Below are 20,937 nucleotides of genomic sequence, written 5' to 3' on the forward strand. Positions count from 1 at the left end.
TTTTTGCATTGCTGTATTCATACTGTTACTTTTTGTGTATTGAGATGCGTCAGAAGTAAAGTTTCCCTATTTAAAGTTTTTAAAAATGTCAAGAATATTTCAGCTACGCCTCCAGAAGGAATCTGCTGTTACTTTGAACGTCATGTGGGAACACGTTGAGTTATGACAGTTTGAGTCACACCTGCCAAAAGAATGAGACAGAAAAAATCTTTTAAAAAAATAGTGTAGGGGACTGACTGTGATTGGATGTTTGTTCTGCAGCTACTTCCTGTGGTGCTTCTGCTTTATGCCGCAACATGTTTCTAAAAACCAGTCTTCTTCCTCTTGGTGTCACGTGTAAATATGGAGCGTCCTTCAGTTTGCTTATTTATGACCATCATATTATTTTCAAATGCATTTTAACTACATTAAAGCTGAATGCAATTCTGCTCTTGCAGAGCTGTTTGTCTTGTTTCTAGAGTTATGCGATAATTTTATTCTCTATAATTTCTTCATTTCTTTTTTTTAAGGGGTGAACTTCTTTGTTGTTATGTGTTCTAATGAATCTTTGTTGTCTGTTTACTTCTCTGTTTATTAATTCAGGTATGGCCTGGATACTAGATACTATTGTGTGCGTTTTTTGCATGAATAAGGCAATCTGACCTTCTACATACACACACAGACGCCCACACACACCTGGCAGTATGGAATATTGATGATTATTCAACAGTGAGTTTCTGTGCTGTTTGTGAGCTTTGCTCCAAAGAGAATATTCATTCATTTTGGTCGCTTCAGCATCCTGTGAACATGTCAGGTAAACATAGTACACCTTCTGCATTTAAAATGCAATAAAACTCTAAGCGTGGACCTCACTAAAAGACATTTAAAGCAATAAAAATCCATCAAGCAGAAAAAGAGAAAACTTTGATTCTTTTTTTCATTATTATCACTGCTATTAATCTGATCGGATAAAGTTTCATATTTATTTAAAGCTGAACTAAGCAGCAGACAGACTGAAGCATTGATTGTGTGTTAACCATTACCTGTCAGATGGTTCAAACCGGTGAACAGACACAGGTCCTCCACAGTTACTGGGTAACCACCTAGCAACCATTCTATCATCACCATAGCAGCGTCTTCACCGCAGAGCAGCCTGGTCCAAAGTCCTCTGCTTTTTTCTTATTGGCCTACTGGTTTCCTCCAACTCTTCTTCTGTTCTCTATTGACTTTGTCAAACATGTAGTGGAAACATTCCCTATGATTATGTTTGACCAAGACTGACCTAATGCTAGAAAATACTTTTATGGGCCACCTTTGAAGAAAAAAGTTTTTTATATAGAGAGAACATTGTTCTTAAGACTAAGAGGGGAGACACAGTAACAGTTTAAAACAGGGATAAAGGCAGAAATTTTTAAAGTCATTTCTAATGTTGCTCCAGATTGTTCAAGTGACAAGACAATTCCTCCAACCTCAATACCCGACATCTGAGGGGGGCGATTGTGCTTCAAGAGTTGGGAGTTCGCCTTGTAATCGGAAGGTTGCCGGTTCGAGCCCCGGCTTGGACAGTCTCAGTCGTTGTGTCCTTGGGCAAGACACTTCACCCGTTACCTACTGGTGGTGGCCAGGGGGCCCGGTGGCGCCAGTGTCCGGCAGCCTCGCCTCTGTCAGTGCGCCCCAGGGTGGCTGTGGCTACAATGTAGCTGCCATCACCTGTGTGTGAATGGGTGGATGACTGGATGTGTAAAGCGCTTTGGGGTCCTTAGGGACTAGTAAAGCGCTGTACAAATACAGGCCATTTACTATCTCAGCCTCCTCATGTCCTTCTAAGCTCTCATTAAGACTGTTGCATTCGAAAGCACTATCACTAGCCATGAGTCATAATAAACCTCTGACATCGTAGATGAACATGGCAATATCAGGTCACCTCTTTTCTATAGAGAGTCACGGTCATGTACGTCTGATCAAGCCTCATCATTAAGGCCCTGAAGAACTAGTATAATATGTTGTCCTGATTGAACTGATTGGATCAAGTTCATGTGCCACAGTTGCAGGTCTGTACACATGCCTTTTAAAATACAATTTTAAAAAATTTCCATTTATACTGAGTTTTATCGCATTCACTTAGCTCTACAAACTAACTGGCTTTATAGAGTAAGACGTTGACTATGTTACTGAACAGTAATGTGGGTCTGTTGTGGCGAAGAGAGAATGTAAAGTGAACTTGTTGAATGACTCGTTGTGTGACCAAAGGAATGAGTTTACAGATACAAGTGGCAAAGAGGCCCTTTGTTACTTCAGAGGGGTTTAGAGGAGAGCTGCTACTTTTCCACACTGAGCATCTTACCGGGATGCTTCCTGGATGCTTCCTAAGTGTTTCAGGGATCTCCGGCTGCGTGGAGACCCTGGGGCAAATCCAAGGCATGCTGTAGGGAAGGTCTGAGCTGGCCTGGAAGTGCCGCGATGCCCCTCAGTGCAAAGAGCTGAAGGAGATAACTGGGGGGAGGAAATCCCAGATCTGGATAAGTGGCACAAAATGGATGAATGGATGGAAAAGTTCAGATAATTTAAACTCAACAGTAATCTGAATACAAGTAATCCAGGTACAGACAAAATATTTACAGGCACACAAGTTTTTGTTCATTCTTACAGCTATTGAGTCTTTCCTCTACATGTTTATTATATACATAAAGAATCAAACAGCACTAGGACCCATCTATGAGTATCTCCTCAGCAGGAGATTGGAGGTATTTTTGTTAATTATTCATGAGAAAGAGACGGGTCAGTCACATTTCAACAGCTCAAGATGTTGTTACCTGTCAGAAAAGTGAGCTGTGATTCAGAGCCACAGGTGAGAAGCTGTCGCCTAATCATTTACAAATCATTTACGTTTAAAAACAGACAGCAATGATAAGTTTTTGAGGCCTATAGTGACCTCAATCATCACATGCAACACTCGCCTTCCAGCAGTAAGTTTAAATCTACGCATGCGTAGATGTTGTGGCGACAGATGGTCAACTCACCTCACAAAAGACAGAGAGAGGGAGAAAGAGAGAAAGAGAGAGACTGGATGGCACAAATGGAAGATTTGTCACGTGATCCCCGAGGCCGTTTTAATGACGCAAGCACCATATGGCGCGTGCCAGGAGGGCGGGGCCTCAATATGCTAATTACCCCCACCAAACCCCGCTGCGTGGGTGTACTGAGTATAAAACCAGCAGCATCCCACACACACCTCAGAAAGCTCATAGCAGATCACGCACAATCACGCACGGACACGCAGACAGAGCGCGCGGGATGCGTGCGATCTGACATACAGCGGCTCATTACAGCAGGTAGGTTCATAACTGAATAAAAATCAATATGCGAATGCCTCTGGTTGCTGGGACTCGGCGTTGTCTGACCTTGGGAATGATGAATATGGTTTCTTATTTGTGATTAAATTTTTTAAAATTATTTTTTAATTAATTATTAGAACGTTAATGATCACTTTACTTACCAATGAATAAAATAGCCTATTTCGTCTCATCTAATGTATAGACAATTAGACAATTAGAAAGGACAGTTTAAAAAAAAGAAAAGCAAAAGCCTGTAATTTTTGTTTTGTAATAATTAAAATTAGTTTCCTTTTTTCTTTTCTTTTTTTTGGTTTATATATTATATATTTGAGTTTTTATCCTGTTTGTTGACCAATCTGTTACACACTTTTTCCTAAAATAAAAAACGTAATTTAATTATTAATCCGTTTAGTTTCGATTGTATTTTATATTCGTGTTACCGAATGTCTGCTCACCTGCAGCCGTCTGTCGGTCTGTTAAACTAACGGAACCAGTCAGCAGAAAGAAAGTCTTATTATTATTATTATTTTATTACTATTATTATTGTAACTTCGCCTTATAAAAAACTACACTTTTTATCAATAAGCTGTAACACAATGCCTTTCATTTCATTTCGCACACTTTGTTAAATACTTTAAATGTTTTTTTAAAATATATATATTAATTTAAAGTTTCGATATATTTTAAACGCTTTCTGTTAAATCATTAAAAAAAAAATTCTGAACAGAGACGTGATTGCGTCTCTCTGGAGGCAGTTTGCAATCCTTTGCGCGGGTGTTACCGACAGATTCTAATATCTAAATATGAAAACACACCTTGTAGCTAATTGTGCAGCCATTCTTAACACCGCAGTTTTCTTTTATTACATTATTTTTTCTTGTGTAGAGATGGTACTTTTGTCTGCACATTTTATGTTTATATTTGGCATTTATATTTAATATTGGATTCGGTTCAACAGAGGATCTTTCTTTCTGTCTTTCAGCGGCTAAATTAAAATGTCCAATTGCTCCTTTAATTTCATCGTCTTTGTTCTGTTTTATTTAAATAAAGACCATCTAAATAAAATTCTACCCAAATGTTCTAAAGTCTGGGACTAAATCTTAAAATCCCAAACTGTTAATTGTTCTCTGTTCTGTTAAGCTTAAGTGTGACAGCAAACTTTCAGGAGTGTTTTATTATTCTTTAATATCAGCTAAAATTGTTTTCCATCAGAAATCAGCATCATGACGAGGTCTGTGCTGGAGGAGCAGATGTCAGTGGAGTCGGATGAGCAGCAGGAGCTCTGCAGCCCTGCAGAAAGAGAGAGGAGTGCAGAAGGAGTTACAGGTGGAGGAGGTGAGGAGGACGAGGACTGCCTCCATCATCTAGAGGAGGAGGAGGAGGAGGATGAAGAGGAGGAAGAGGAAGAAGAAGACGGGGAGAGCAAACCCAAAAGGCGAGGGCCCAAGAAGAAGAAGATGACGAAGGCTCGTCTGCAGAGGTAGATTCTCTTTTCCTCTGCTTGCTCTCAGTGTGATGTGAATGGTAAATGGTAAATGGCCTGCATGTGAAAGCAACACTTTCAAGTTAAAAATTAAAAATCCAAAGTTGCACTAGCGGAAATCTTACAAGGTTCAACCTCTGTAAAGCAGGACCCATTCAGTAGAAATCACTTGCATTGGATTAAACTATTAAAAAGACACAAAACCGCTTAACAGGAATAAAATATTCAAAGGATGGTTGAAATACTAGTTTTATTTTTTGTAGTTTTCTGCATTTTTTTAAGATCACACTTGTAGAGATCGATAGATAGATTTATGCTTTACAATAAAGGTCAGTGTTTTGGCTCACATACATGTAATATTTTTTTTTTAAAGCTCTAACTTACTCTTAGCTCTAAATGCAGAAAATTATAGCATGCAACGTTTTACACCTACATACAATTGTTTGCAAACTTATGCAAAAGCTTACTGAATAAAAATGAACACTACTAAGATGTTTCAGATGAAATGAAAGATAACCCAGCTAACAATGAATCTGCTTCATGTATTTTGGAGGTTTAAGGTCCGTCGGATGAAGGCTAACGCCCGGGAAAGAAACCGCATGCACGGCCTGAACGATGCCCTGGAGAGTCTGCGAAAAGTCGTCCCCTGTTACTCCAAAACGCAGAAACTATCAAAGATTGAGACACTGCGCCTCGCCAAGAACTACATCTGGGCCCTGAGCGAGATACTGCGCTCTGGAAAGGCACCTGACCTCATGAGCTTCGTCCAGGCACTCTGCAAAGGTAAATCCCACCTAACAATAACAGACTACACTGGACTGGACCGAAGGCTGACCCAGTCTGGTCTCTGATTATGAAACATAAAGAGACAACAAGGGTTTTTACCCAGGAAGCATTTTCCCATTGGGCACAATGAGCATGTGTACTCCTTACACTCTTTAGTGTGACAATTTAGCTGATAGATGAGACTGTAATACAGCTTTTTTACAACAAATATTTAGAAGTGTGACAGTAGGAGCAGCACAGGTAAAATTAATGATGTCTCATGAGAAGGTAGTTTTTATAATGAATGAGTGTGGTTCAACGAGGTGAAGTCGTCAATACGTGTAATGCAAAATAACAAAATTCCTGAAAATCATAAAGAAATTAGTTAGATAAATGTATAATGTCTCAGGTGAATGTGTTTAGTGAGGTTTGAGGTTTAGCTCATCGGTTCATCTACTTATTCATAGTTTACTGGTGGATGCATGCAGATTTTTCTGGGATGAGGTCATCAGATTTCATGTATAATATTATGTCTATTAAACTAGCCCTGTATGTGTTTTAAAAAAGAGAGAAATTACTTGACTGCAAGCAGCAGTACTAATTAGATTTTTTTTAAATAACCTTGTAGGTGTCATTATGGAACTACATTTTGGCATAACATCTCTGCGTTTTGTTTGCCTGTGTTTTTTTTTTTTACATAAAATAATAAAATTAGTTAATTAGTCACAATTTTAAGATTCTCAAAAAATAGCATTAATTAATATGTACTGGCATTTATTAACAGCTATTACAGCATACAGTTATAATATTTAAATTCAACTTAATAAAAAATAATATTACTGTACATGGATGAATAGTTAATTAGTGCTTCTATTACATTTAATAGCAGGTATTCGTATTTATTAACATGTATAAATGAACCTCATGACAATAGACTGATACCAATAAACTGTGTTTATAGTCATTAACAAGCATTGACAAGCACTAATTATTAACTATTTAATGCTATAAAGAAATAATGACCAGCATGTATTGATCAGTATTGGCTAATCATTGTCCTTCTATTGTCAGGTCTGTCTCAGCCGACCACTAATCTGGTGGCGGGCTGCCTGCAGCTTAACCCTCGGACGTTCCTGCCAGAGCAGACTCCAGACCTGCCGGCTCACCTTCCCCCTGTCGGTGCCAGTTCCTACCCCGGACATTTTCCCTACCAGAGCCCCGGGCTTACGGCCGGCCTGCCCAGCCCTCCCTACGGCACCATGGACCCCTCTCACATCTTCCACCAGGTCAAAGGTCAACCCTACGGCCCACTGGAGCCCTTCTTTGATGGCGTCCTCGTGTCGGACGGCCCGGCGTTTGACCCGCCGCTCAGCCCACCGCTCAGCATCAACGGGAACTTCTCCTCGTCCTTCAAGCACGAGGCTGTCGCAGCCACTGATTACGACAAGAGCTTCTCCTTCAGTGTGCACTATGGAGGCGGGGGAGCTGGAGGACACCCCGCCATCTACGGCAGCGGGGGTTCCAACCCACGCTGTGGTGACCTACAAGTGGACGGGCTGATGGGCTTTGACGGACACTCACACCACGAGCGGCTGATGAACGCCCAGCTGAACGCCATCTTCCATGACTCCTGAGGAAGAAGAGGACGAAGGACTGAGAGACTGATGAAGACAGAGAGACCTTTGTATGGAAAGACAGTCTTGTGTACTTCTATCGTTTTAAAGCTGTCTTTCTGTCTGTCCTTGCTTTTTTTCTTTCTGTCTGCGTCAGGCTCTGCGACTCATCCTGACAACGGCGACGTCGCAAAGATGTCACCTTGATGTAACCTTCTTTGTAGCACTTCATCCTGCGGGAGACGCTCTCTGAATGTCTCGTTATTATCCATATTATCACTTAAAAATAATTAATAATCAATGAGCAATAATCTGGAGTAAACTATGCAATTTTGTTAAAAATCTGAGTGACCCTCAGTATAATAATTCCAAATGTTGAAAGAATAAAGATTTCTCTATTTTTGGGTCAGTGTGTGAGGCAGCGTTGGGCCGGCGATGGGCCGGTGATGAGCCGAAGTGTTTATGTGATTTTTACTTTTTGCTTTTTATAACATTCCTGTAGTGTTCTGTTAACATTTCATGTGACTCTTGTTCATATTTTATAAGATAGATGTTTATAAATACCTTTTATTAAAAGGGATTCAATGTGATCCGTCTCAGAGACTTTCATTATGTGCAGAAAGACAACAAAACAAATAAACACAATGTCATTACATACAAATAACATGCCAGTTCTGGTCCTGCTGTTGTTTTAGAGCAGTATATAATACTTAGTGGTTACTTTATAAAGTATACACTGTTAAACTGCTTGTTAATGGAAATATCAGCCATATTAGCAGCAACTCCATGCATCTAGCAATTTAGACATTTTCAAGATGACCTGCTAAAGTTCAAACCAAGCATCAATGGCCACCACAGTCACCAGATCTCAATCCAACAGAGCATCTTTGGGATGTGCTGGATCGGGAGATTAATGTCATAAAGGTGGATCTGACAAATCTGCAGCAAATGTATGATGCTGTCCTGTCAACATGGACTAATATCTCTGAGGAGTTTTTACACATTTGTGCCAGTCTTGAAGATAAAAGGGGGGTCCAACACAGTACTAGCAATACATACCTAATAAAAGTGGCTAGTGGGTAGATACCTCAAATGAAATACATCATTATATATATATATTGATGTATTTTTAAGAATTTATTCAGCCTAATTAATGTGAATAATCTTTTGTTTTCTTAGTCTTTTCTGTTGGAAACACCCTTCAGTTTCAGAAAGTCTAGACCAGGGGTGCCAAACATAAGGTCAGGCAAAAGACTACAACCCAGGCCACTGGACAGGTTTAGAAAATGTGTAGAAGTGCATAGATTTGGGACTTTTAACAGTATTTTCACAAGTTATACACATTTTCCTATTGACAAATACTTCCATCCCCCATTGTATCTATACTACATCAAAGTACAAGGCTTCTGTAAATTACTGAAAACTTTATATTTAAAAATTTGGAATTACAGTACTATCTGAGCAATGACTAACCAGAACCTTCTCTGTAAGGTTACACGTTTACTGTAGTTTCACTGGTTCAACCAACTTTGATGTGAAGTGGCCCACGTTTTTAAAGAGTTTGACCTCCTTGGTCTAGACAAAAATACTGAAGGTTAAATTTTGGAAACCAAATCAACATCCCGAAATCTGAGTTCTTATAAGGTTGCTGTTTAAGGGGTTTAAACTGAGGTTAGGTGTTTTTTTAATGGAATGTAATGAGTGCTTAACCTGAAGAGGAAGAAATTGGCTGCTCGCAGCTATGCGAGTATTCTTGAAAAATTCCCACAAAATCTGATGTCATAATACCGTCACAAATTTTGCATGTGACGGCTGTGTTTAGGCTCCTTGCACAACACTAAACACACAAGGGAGAAATTCATATCTCCTTCCAGAGGAAATCATGCTAATGACATTATCACGCCAAATAAAGGACAAAACTCAGATTACAGTCTCTCTCTCTTTCTCTCTCTCTCTCTCTGTGTGTGTGTGTGTGTGTGTGCGTGTGTGTGCGTGTGTGTGAAGGGCACAGATGTTCGTTCTGCAAGCAAGATTTTAATTTATGAAAATGATCTTGTTTATGCATGAGAGCCCCGCTCCACACACTGCTGTCCTGCTGAGTATTGGTGCGTGTGTGTGTGTGTGTGTGTGTGTGTGTGTGTGCGTGTGTGTGTCTGTGTGTAAGTCAACAGGGACAATATGGTGGCCATATCCCACCATTTAGCCTTCCTGTTGGTGGAATAAATGGAATAATAATGAGAGAAACTTCAACTAAAGCATGAATAAATCCTGGTCAGAACTCCAGAATTTAAACCACAAAGAAAAGATTATATAAGTAAAAAAATATGTTAGTTTTTTTTTACTTTCATTAGACAGGACGATGTAAAAGCAGGTAGAAAATCAGAGAAAGGGTAAAAACAAGTGGCAAAGGCTCTTTTCAACAGTCAAACAGTGGCTGTAATTATTGGTACGGATCCTAAATATCCTAAATATCTGGAAGCTCTGAAAACCTCACTTCAAAATAACCATGCTTCCAGTAAAGGGACACTGTGAAGGCAAATGTGGAGCTCTGGAAAAAATCTCAATGACGGCTGCTTGTGTAAGTTGCTCACAGTGAAACTACAAATGCGTTATTACACTCAGAAGGTAGCTTTCGCTTTAGCAGCAGCAGCTGTATTATCAGTATTATTAATTAACAGTATTAGCACAAGTCTTTGTGATAGTGGTTTTGCGTTTCAGTCTGTTGGCTGATCATAATACTGATTAATGCAGCTTTAACTCAGCCATCTGTCAGCAACACACACACACGTTTGTGTTGTGGCTCATAATATGGTGTTTATACCAGAGTCACTTTCCTCTTTGATTGGCTGTCTATTATAGCATATAAGGGGACTCATGCCTTGACTATAATTAATTGGATGGATGGATGGATCAAAATGCAGGCAGTCATATCAAAAGTATTGATGCTTCATGTTCTGTTTGTTGTTAACTGGCTTTTGCTAAATATACTTATATTTGTCTCTCAGTATGAGGGAGGATCTAAACGCAGCTTTTATTTGTGTCTTTAGTTACTGGAGAAGATGACAGAGTGAAAGCGTCTATTAAGAGACGAATCACTTCCACTGGTTCCGTTATACATGAAAGTCATATTATCATAGCATATTGTGGTCAGAAATGAGCTGCAAATCTATGTTTGTGTATAGATTAAATTAGCAAGATATGCTAATATACATACTAATTAGTGAGTTTTAGAGGTGCTAGAATGTCTGTGTTTTTCCAAGTGAACTCCAAGTCTGTAACTACAAACACATGAGAATGTTTAGTTGGCTTATTGGCCAGATGTATCACCTGTTTTGGAACAGATTAAACACATATCGATGTGAAAACACAATTAGATTAAAATGCTAACTTTACATAAAATAAAAGTTTAAATCCTCCTTAACTGTCATGTAGTACATTACAATTGCACCTTGTTAATCAGTCTAGCTAGCCTGCGACAGTGCTAGCTTACTGATTCCCAGTTTTAAAAACAGTGAAAAATAAAAATAGAAAAATAAAACAACATGGAAACATAAAATACCAAACTCCTGAAATATCTTAACTATTTAAGGTGTCAAAGGTAAGGTCTGCCTTTTTAAAATATTTTTTCTGCTGTTTAGCCTGCAATGTTAATTATATTTTTATCTCCAGTGACTCCTATAAATATAATTAAAAAATTTGGATTGCTAATGACATTCACGCTAAAATGCAGCAATAAACAAACCTGAGTTTTGAAGCTCACACAGGTGCGCGCGCGCGCTTGTTGATTACACACCAGTGAATCTGCCGCGTGCTCGAACTGTGCCAGTCCGCTAAACTAAAGCCGCTGCCTGTTGCCATAGCGACAAGACCCGGAAATACACCGTGATCAGCTTACTACGTGTTTATCAGAGGGTATCAAACTCATAACGGTAGAGTTTTTGTTGTTTGTTTGTTTGTTTGTTTTGTTTATTTGCTTGTGCGTAAATAAACAGTAGATATGTCGGAGCCCGAGGAGCTGCCGCAGAGAGAACAGCGAGAGAGCACGAAGAAGAAGAAGAAAACGAAGCGGAGTGGGAAAAAGAAGAAGGAGCAGCGGGAAAGAGAGGAGCAGGTGGAGTTTGAGCAGGAGGTGCAGAGGTGAGTGGTTCTTATGGGTTTCCTCCAGGGTCGCGTTATACACAGACCCACGTTTTGGACCCACACATGTCTCGGTTCATACAATAAAGTGACATGGCAGAGGAGAGAAAGAGCCGACTTCTCGTAGTCAAAACCTGTCTCTTCAGAAAGCTTTTCAAGGTAAAAGCACAGCAGTTAAATCCTTACAAAGTCAATAAATAAATAAATACCAACGTGCAACTGTTACTCTTCCGGTTTAGACATGTTATTGAGGTACTATTTCCCGCAACCCCAATAATACATATTAAACATAAAAAACAATTTAAAATGGACTAATTGACCTTGCAAAGCACATGACTGTGCACTGTGGTTATGAACAGACTCTAAACTGTTTATGCTCAATAAAATAAATGACATTAAAATGTCTATGGAGAAAAGCGAAATTACATGCAATATATAGATAAGTAACTTGAATTAGCTACGAACCCCTCTTATTTAAGCTATAAAACTAGTACAAAGTAACTCTTCCTTTCACTCTCTCTTGTTTCAAATAGCCATCTTGACCATGGGCTTTTTGTCAGGTTTAAGCCCAATTTAAAAGTGAAGCATCATGTATACTGTGATATAACACACTGTACATGTTTCATAAAAGTGACACATTTTAATCCTGCTAGCAAGCTATGACTGATGGACAGCAATTGGTACACTCCCACTATGTTTCATGAGCAGCTTGAATGTTCTAATTTTCATTCAGGGAATTGAAGTATGTCAACATAAATAATAATTGTTTGGCTCACAACTTCATACCAAACTAATTCTTGTTTCTTTGGTTTTCACCACAGATTTGTTTTTTCTTAGTTTTTATTCATTATTGAATCAATTTAGCTTAAGGATTCAAAGAGGAGCTAGAGAGGAAGTTTGATATCAGAGCACTTTTCAGAGAAAGTCTGATAATCAGTCCCTTTGTTAGCATATTTTATCAGGTTACTTCCTCAAACAGATAACATAAAATTAGCAAACACAAAGAAAGACTAAAGAGTAGCTCCTGTCTGTATATACACTCAGCGGGTTATTAAATTAGAAAAGCTATTTTAAAGCAGTACAGAATGCCTGAGAGTCGCACTGCATTATCTTCCATTATATGCTGAACCTTGCCTGATGTTTGTGTTGTCATTTGCAGAAATAAAGAATAAATAATGCTGAAAAGGTACAAATAAGGTTGATGAAAAGGTTGATGAGCATTCATCAGAATTTACAAAAATGATGTGCAATTCACAATTTCCTGGGGAAGCATCTAGAACGCATTAACAATAAAGTTACAGAATTAATATTGCATTGAAATTGGCTTTTTTCTGTCTTTCTTTCTATTATTTAACAGGGACAAAAATCTAAACATGCCAGATTATAGTAAAACTGCTAATTCACATCTGTATTCCTGGAGCAGATCACATAAAACTTTATTATAAACAAAAAAAATACAGACATGTGACAAACACTTATAGAGTAAAATGATATGAAGTGTGCTGTTATGTTTGCTAAACATAAAAATGTTTTATATTAGAGGTGAGTGACACATCTAAAAAAAAAAAAAAGAAAGTGCAGTGACACTAGTAGCTCTTCACACTCTGTTCATACATCGTGCAGTTTATTCCCTGGAAGTTGTGTCATCAGGTAAAAGTCCATCAAATGTATGGTTTATACTTCATACTTTGCGACTGGTTCTACGTGACAAATGAAATACATACAAGTAAACTCTATCCATGATTATTGAAAAAGGTGTATCATAGGGAGGATTGCTTGGCTATCATGCAGTTCAAATGAACAGAATTTGGGACGGCAGATGTTTAGTTCCTGTAAGGGCAGCAAGACATCTGAGCAGAAACATGCTCAGAGATCTGTAGCAGTAGTAATTCTTTTTGGAACCCCGCCCCCCAAAAAACATTTTTCTGTGTCAAATATGAGAATTTTAGGTCTGTGTCTGTATACTTAATATGTCTGTGTTCATACTAAAGTTGTCCCAATACTTGAATTTCAAGACAAAAAGACAAAATATTTACAGGCATTTTTAAATATAAAGGTTAGAAAAATACAAACAATAATATCGGTGACAACAGTACTTGTAGTGCAAAAAAATATAAACACCACTGTACTGTTATGTATATATTTTTTTAGGTAGTGCTGGGTTTTTAGTGATTTGGCTCCATGTTTTGGTTGTTGAAGAAATTGTTAGTAAGATAGGTTGCCACTGTTTCTAACTCAATGTATACTTTTCTCAGCTTCAAACTTTATGACTAACATAACAGTTTTTAGACACAAATGTCATGCGGTGTAGTAGGACTCAGGCGCAGAGCAGAGTTCTGGAGAAAGCAATGTTTATTTACCAACCACCAGGTGCAGATATATACAGTGAGGGGAACGGAGGTCCTAGGTCCGAAAGGGAGGTCCGGGATTGGAGTCACAAACACGCTGGCTCTTTTTCTTTACAGCAGTAGAATTAACAGGTTAGTCACAGGTCCGGGGAAAAACTGTGCACAGGAGAAAATAAAGTTACACGGAGATCGCAGCAAGTCTACAAAGCTTTAAAGATTCGAGGCAGAGGTTCACTAACGTGTCTAGCATAATCATCCAGCGGTGAGGCTGTCTGCATCCCGGCCTTAAGAGTCCAACCCGTAATCAGAGCCTGACGAGATGCAGGTGTGTGCCAAGGGCGGGAGCCTGCAGTGAGCTCCGCCCTGGCAGGGGAGAACGTACACAAAACACATGTGGCCTTGTGGAGCTGGCCGGGCAGACACGGGGACCATGACAACAAATATATATCCTGTTAGAATAAGACCATGCTTTATAAAGTTATAAATGGTCAAGACTGATCATTTCTGCTCCTACATTAATGTTACCATTTTGCGATTAGCCATAGCGGCTAGCTGCTACCTTAATGATAATAGTGGTAGCAGCTAGCTAATAATAGCTAATGTGGCTATCGGATAAAAGTACCTTCGGCTGCTCATTTTACAGAGGTTGCCACAGCAGATAGGTCCGCATGTTTGATTTGGTCCTGACACAGCTCTCCCGACTATCCAGGCTTGGGACCGATGTCATGCCAAAAAGTGATCATCTGCTAGCAAGCAGTTGCCAGTTTTTGCCAAAAAATGATTTTCTGTAACTGCTGTAAAAGACTTGTTGAAGACTTGTTATAATTTATCAAATATTTCTGTCTTGAATGATATAAAATCATTTTGAGTCCAGAAAGAACATTTCTGTTTCAAGCAAAAGCTGCTGTCAGTTTTTGGCAAAGTGCAAAACAGGTATTTAAAAAAAAGAATATAACTAGTAAACCCCCGTGCTACATGCAGGAGACAGGAAGCATACAAGCATACTTACATATGCTACGATCATTATAGTATGATATATTATATTGTGACAGACCATTCTACTCTGACATTACATTCAGTACTCAGTTGAACAGTGAAAAGTACAAATATCTAAAATTGTGGGATTTATATAAAACATTTGTAAACGGTAGACAGATGTTGTCACTCATGGTGCCTGAGGCAATGTGTATGCAAAGTTTCATCAAGTTTTGTTACTTGTCTAAGAGGAGAAAGGGAACGTACGATCAGACATACAGAGATACATCTGCAATAATCATTATAGTGTTATATATAACCTCTTCATAAATCCTGTTTACACAGCCTATTTACCGATATATAAACAAGGTTATTAGACATAGAAAACATATACAAATTGTCAGACGTTGGTAATCATCTTTTGGCATGACATCGTGTTTGGAGTGCACTTGCTTGAGACCCCCTGAGGTTGGGTTTGTGGCTATCAGGTAACTGCTGATGAAACGAGCTAACAGTGATGTGTGTGTGTGTGCCAGGTTAACGTTTACGATAACTGTTCAGTACCAAATGTTGTTGAAACGGGAGCCTTACTGACCTTTAAACTCCCCAAAGTGTTGTTCAGTGTTGTGAACTTCAGCTAGGGGACAGGCTGTGTGACGGATGGACAGTTGGATGAAGTTGTGTGTCAGCTGGAGGAGCCAAAGATGACAATGTTGGTATCAATAGTGTTGCAAAAGTGTCTAATCCAATAGTAATTTTTGGTATCAATTATAGTCTGGGAATCAACTTTTTTTTTTTTTTTTTTGGACAACCTCATTTTGAGTTGTTGGCCATAGAAACTTTTACCTGGGCTATTGTAAACTCTTGTATTCACCATTTTCACTCATTTCCATTTATTTTCTGACATTTTAAAGCCTAACAGACTAAGCAGTAAAATTATGAATCAACTTTTTCTTCACTTTGCCAATTATAAACATTTGTTATATATATTTATTGACATGATTGATATCTATGACTTCCTATTGGACAAAGTAAACTGTGTGTGTTTATTGTGTGTCAGTGTCAGTGAGTGCGTTGTGCTGCACGGGATCTTCAAACTGGGCAAGAAGAGTCACGACGTCCTGCTCACTCGAACCAAACTGACCTGGACGCCTATCATCCCGGAGAACCCCACAGGTCAGTGTCCATGGTGATGGGTTGTCATGGTGTTGAGTAGACGTGCTGGTGTCAGACAGACAGACTGTGGGTGTTTTTCTGTCTGTATCTAGAAGCAGCTGGTGTTGTAATGGAGAAGTTATCTTGTGTTGAGACCACCTGAAACTTGACATCACATGTGTGTGCGCGCACACACACGTACACACAGTTCCATTGTGACACAATTAAATCCCCCTTCCCCCCGGGTACTCTCCCTAATGCTGCAGTGTGCGGTTTTTTTTTAATTTGGAGAAAAAAGTAACATGCTATGCTAACAGACTAAAGCTTCATCTTTTCAGAATTTCTGGGGTTTTTTTCAGTGTGAAATTGGCTCTTGTAGTTGACTGTGGAGTATGACTACAGCTTATCAGGACACTGATAAATCCAATACAGTTTGCCAGACTGAAATCTGCTGTCTGGACAAGCCTGTGTCAAATCATCAGATGTATTTTTTGTGTATCTAACCCCTGTTTTAGCCGTTTATGTTTTAGCTTACATGTGGGTCAGAAAACAAACAAAAAAAGAAAAAAGACCAAAAAACATTTTTTAAAATGTTTACATTTTATTCTGTTTAATTCTGTCTCCTGTGATTCTTTTTCGGCCCAATAGTTGTAGTAGGCTCTTTGTTCTGATTCTGAATTGGGTTAAATATCTTCTGATTCATACAATAAATGGAAAGACACTGCATTTCCCAATGAGAAACTGGAGACGTTATCTAATATATGGTATAATGAAGATAAAAGATCAAAATTATACATCATGTCCTGTAACAGGAGACATTTTTAGCTTGTATTTATTTACACTTAAGTAAATTAACTATAGCACTTTAGCTATTAGGAATTGACAGCCATAATTAGAAGATTATGATTGATTATGAGATGAAGTGTATCAGACTAATAGGGCAAGAATTGATATTCACACCTATATGAGGTAGCGTCATCGTCCTGTCTGCTTAATTGTAGAGATGATCTTTATCTCACCTTTAATGATGAAATGGGGGTTTATTTATTTATTTATTGTGAATGCAGTTCGTCTTTAAGAGTTCTGTGTCTTCAAATGACTTTCACTGGGCTTTACACATCACTTGTTAATTCACATTTGACTCTGGCTAGAGTGATTGGATTTGTTGTCCTTCTTGTTCATTAATTCTTGAGGTTTTGAGTGCATTTTAACTTTTTTAGACAGTAGCAGTAGCAGAAAAGAGGAAATCCAGGAACGGGAGTAGAGGAATGAAATGCAGCAAGCTCACAGGCTCAGAGTCGAATGAAGGACTCATTTACTGAGGGCATTTTTGACTCTGGGGTATGCACGCTACCCACTCTAGTAATCATGCTGTCTTTAACCTTCAGCTTGCATAGCTAAATAAATTAAATGCACCTCAACACTTGACTTAGTAGAAGATCTCTTCCCTCTTTACCCTTTTTCCCTCCATCTTCACCTGTCCTTATATCTACCATCTATACATCCAGGCATCAGCGCTCCATATCTCAGCTACATCTCCAGTATGCAAAACCAAAAGCCAGCCCTGTGATGGCTTTAAAGCTTAAACGACTCTGCTTTATTCTTGTGTAATATGGTGGTATCATTTTGCTGTGAGATTTTTGGTTGAAAACCGTTCAAACAGAACTGGTTAGTGAAGCAGGATGAAGGTGTAATTTAAATGTGTGTGTGTTGTTGAAGCCAATCTGTTTTGCTGTATTTCATCCAAGCTAATGTCATTAAGCCAGCACTGTGTGTGTGTGTGTGTGTGAGTGTGTGTGTGTGTGTTGGCAGTAGTAGAGAGCAGTTGGTTCAGCCCGTGGGGGGTTATTAGAGTCTCTCAGTGTGAGGAGATTAACACACACACACATACAAACACACACACACATAGTCAGCCTGTCAGCATGCTGTGTGTGTGTTGATTAGATATTTCTATATAAATGGATCAGCTGTTATTGTTTGTTTCTACACATAAATCCATCCTTTCTGTCTCTCCGTGTGTCAGGGAGGTGAGATCTGAGCGATCAGACAGTTGTGTTGTGTCAAAGTAGGAACTTGCAGCTGTGCAGAAGAATCTATAGCTCAAAATGCAGTTAGCGCACAAGAAATAAATGCACTATTGGGAATCATTATACTGCCAAACACCCATTTTTTGTAATATTAGAAACATGTTTACCTCAAGTTGTGTTTCATGTCGTAAGCAGTGAAGTATTCGCTGGAGTGAATCCTGTGCTGCTAAAGCAAGAAAAACAAAAAAAATATTCACATGAAGAAACTGAAACAATAGTGTCCAAATGATGGATGTGGTTTTTATTTTAAACAGAGGGATGATCGCTATTGTTTTGTTTTGTCTTTACAGTGATAAGCGTAGTACGTTCAGTCAATATTACTTATACTTTATTATTATTGATTTAACTCTTCTTTGAACTTTTTCTGTCTTTGTATTGGAAAACTGTAAATAATAGCCTTTTATAACATCATAATTATAAATATTACCAATTATTATATTATCTAGGTCTCCATTTGTTTGCAGGAAAAGAACAGTATCTGGTTTTAAATAAATCTGCACAGTGATATGATGATACACACAGTTTAAGCACAGATTTATGTGTTCCCACTGTTTGTGAATGTGGCCCAATAATGGGATGACCTGTGTTTGACCTGATGTCAGATGTAATGTGTGTATTGGTAGAATTTAGAGCCTGTCCGGCAAATAACAAAAATAATGAAAAACTAAAAACTAATTTGAATATTATCCAGATAATATTAGGGATGGACCAATCCGATATCATGTATCGGTATCACTCTGATACTGACCTAAATTACTGGATCGGATATCGAAGAGAAATAAAAAATTTAATCCGATCCATTAAGTATCACGAAAGCACCTCACAAAACTTGCGACATGGCGTAACTCAGCTCATAACCTTAGCACGTCAGAGCAGTATGCATCATGTGATAGAGCGGCTGTGGCGTGCGAGACCTGTCGGTGGTCTGGTTGAGTATTTGGAGCCTTGCTACCAACCCGGCATTTCATCTCAGAGAAAGTTTTCCCAGAGAGAAGTAAAGCAAGTGTGTAAGTTCATCTCTGAATGTTTGTAAAGCATTCCCACGTTAAGCTTAACAACCGATATATGGAGCGACTGCCTCTTCTCTCCCCCTCCCTCTCCTGTTGCTACTTCAATCATGAAACTGATCAATGATCAGCTGATCGGCTTTTCTGTCGCAAGTCCCGTCTCTTGTTTGTTTTTGGCCCACTTTGCACCAGAAAGAGGAAACCCGTGGCTGAACAACAGCAGCACATTTAAGCTTGATAGGCTGTTGTTAGAATTAGAAAAGTTGAATCAAAATGTGACAGTGAAAACAAACTTCAAAATCATGAAGCACAATTTACCCCAGGGGAGACAAAAATGTTAGAAGTTAACACGAGACATGTGTAGAGTATTGCAATCTGATTTTGTAGACACTTCCAGAAACAAATGCAATCTTTTAATCACGTCGCCTCATTGTACTCACTTTTTTTTTGCAAAGGTCAAATTGCTTCTGACTGAGCAATCAAAGAAACTCCCTGCTTATCCCAGTACACCCAACAGTAGTAAAAATGTGGCAAAAACAGTGGTAAAAATGCACATTAATTTCCACTTCTTAAAATTGGTGGAAAACTTGTTTAAAATTTGTTGTAATTTGACTGGAAAAACACTTTAACTCTTCTCATGATACTGAAATGTCAGTTGACCAGAAGAAAGAAGATTGTATCTGTTTAGGATTATCATATTCGATGGTGGAGTAATGTATAGTGTAGGACTCCAGGAAATGAATGTAAGTCAGTGTAATGTTCTCTGAAGTGATGGAAGCATGACTCCGATCCATAACCCCCCACAGTTACCACATGGCCTGGTCACCATGAGACTGAACTGCCACTGAGAGTGTTTGTATGTGTGTGTTTGGGCCAAGCACAGGTGCTAACAATTCATTTTTCCCCATTTAAAATTATTTTAAGAATCAAATGATAGAATCCTCTGGGAAGTGAGTGGATAAATGGTTATTAAAATTAAAAGTAAAAGGAATAATTACATGACTAATGGCACATAATGTTTATATAAATATATCTGCGTCTGTGTGTGTGTGTGTGTGTGTGTGTGTTAGCACAGCAGGATGTGAGGACCTGATGGGAATCTCATCTCCATCTGGGAATGAACCAACGTGTGCGTGTGTGTTCACAGTGACTCTGTAGGTCCTGTCAGCTCAGATCAGAGTCATCTTTATCGGGTTAGATGGAAAATCATCTTCCTACCCCTGACAGTGTTCTGCTGTATGTTTTTCTATCCAGGTATGCTTTTACTGCGTTGGCAGTATGCTTGGGATCATTGTCATGCTGAAAATTGAAACCGTTTCCAATCACATGCCTTCCTGGTCATATTGCATGGTGGAACAAAATCTGATGGTACTTTTCTGTGTTGATAATTAATCAATTGAGACACAATCTCCAACACTATTGACTGACACAAATAATGACAGAGCCTCCACTGTGTTTTACAGATGGTTGTAGACAAGAACTCGACTGAAAATGAGTGAAAAAGCAGCCAATGTCCAAAGAAAAACTTAGAAAGACCTTCAGAAAGCCTGTTGCTCAAGACCACTTTAAAAATTCTGTGGAAGTAAAATCTAAAGAAGTGAGGGGTTACTTCTGTATGTATTTTAAAGTTATATGTTAGACTATGTTTTTAAAAATTTATTAGATGTCTGTCTTTCTTAGATGTGGAAGAAATCAAGGATAGAGGGTGCTTGCTAATATGTTAAAGCCACTTGGAAATAATTTACGATAATAAAGTAATTTGCCTTGACTTACTTTTCTGCTTTCAAAATCCACTTGTGTTTTTTCTCAAATTTAAAATGCATAAATTTGCACAAATTATAGAAATGGTTTTGATTCCTCACCTTTAACCTCTCGTTTGACTCAGAAGACAAATACTTTAAACGCAAATAATATCAATTGGACACAATGAATGAAGACTGAGCAACAACAACCAGACAGACTGTTGTTACACACGGTGACCCTGACATATGGATGCTGGTCTCTCTGGGGAACAGGGGAGGGTGGCGTGGGCATATTTGGTGTTTGATAACAG

General features: G+C 38.7%; 2 protein-coding genes across 3 annotated transcripts in view; both read left to right on the forward strand.

Moving 5' to 3' along the window:
* The first annotated feature begins 3,046 nt into the window (after nt 1-3,046).
* Nucleotides 3,047-7,765, forward strand: neurod1 (neuronal differentiation 1). The gene is made up of 4 exons (XM_006788125.3): nt 3,047-3,311; nt 4,527-4,794; nt 5,351-5,580; nt 6,634-7,765. Exons 1-4 carry the CDS (start codon nt 3,047-3,049, stop codon nt 7,194-7,196), a joined length of 1,326 nt encoding a protein of 441 aa, XP_006788188.3. The 3' UTR covers nt 7,197-7,765.
* A 3,284-nt stretch (nt 7,766-11,049) lies between these two features.
* Nucleotides 11,050-20,937, forward strand: part of cerkl (CERK like autophagy regulator) — a 33,455-nt gene continuing 23,567 nt past the window's right edge. Inside the window, exons 1-2 of one of the 2 annotated variants that reach the window (XM_006788126.2) lie at nt 11,050-11,312; nt 15,696-15,811. In XM_006788126.2, coding sequence (XP_006788189.1) covers nt 11,173-11,312; nt 15,696-15,811 — 256 coding nt within the window. In that variant the 5' untranslated portion in view covers nt 11,050-11,172. Of the gene's footprint in view, nt 11,313-15,301; nt 15,348-15,695; nt 15,812-20,937 lie in introns of those variants that run through there. The other variant, XM_087829647.1, reaches the window with a different exon arrangement.

This window comes from Neolamprologus brichardi, chromosome 16 (assembly GCF_056152115.1).
Source record: "Neolamprologus brichardi isolate AB-2024 chromosome 16, ASM5615211v1, whole genome shotgun sequence".
Taxonomy (NCBI): domain Eukaryota; kingdom Metazoa; phylum Chordata; class Actinopteri; order Cichliformes; family Cichlidae; genus Neolamprologus; species Neolamprologus brichardi.

Bases quoted from the DNA above. Each gene is read 5' to 3' on its own strand.
- neurod1 (XM_006788125.3), top strand. From the start codon at position 3,047: ATGGCACAAATGGAAGATTTGTCACGTGATCCCCGAGGCCGTTTTAAT. The intron at 3,312-4,526 runs GTAGGTTCATAA...GTTTTCCATCAG, and splicing joins ACAGCGGCTCATTACAGCAG to AAATCAGCATCATGACGAGG. The intron at 4,795-5,350 runs GTAGATTCTCTT...TGTATTTTGGAG, and splicing joins ACGAAGGCTCGTCTGCAGAG to GTTTAAGGTCCGTCGGATGA.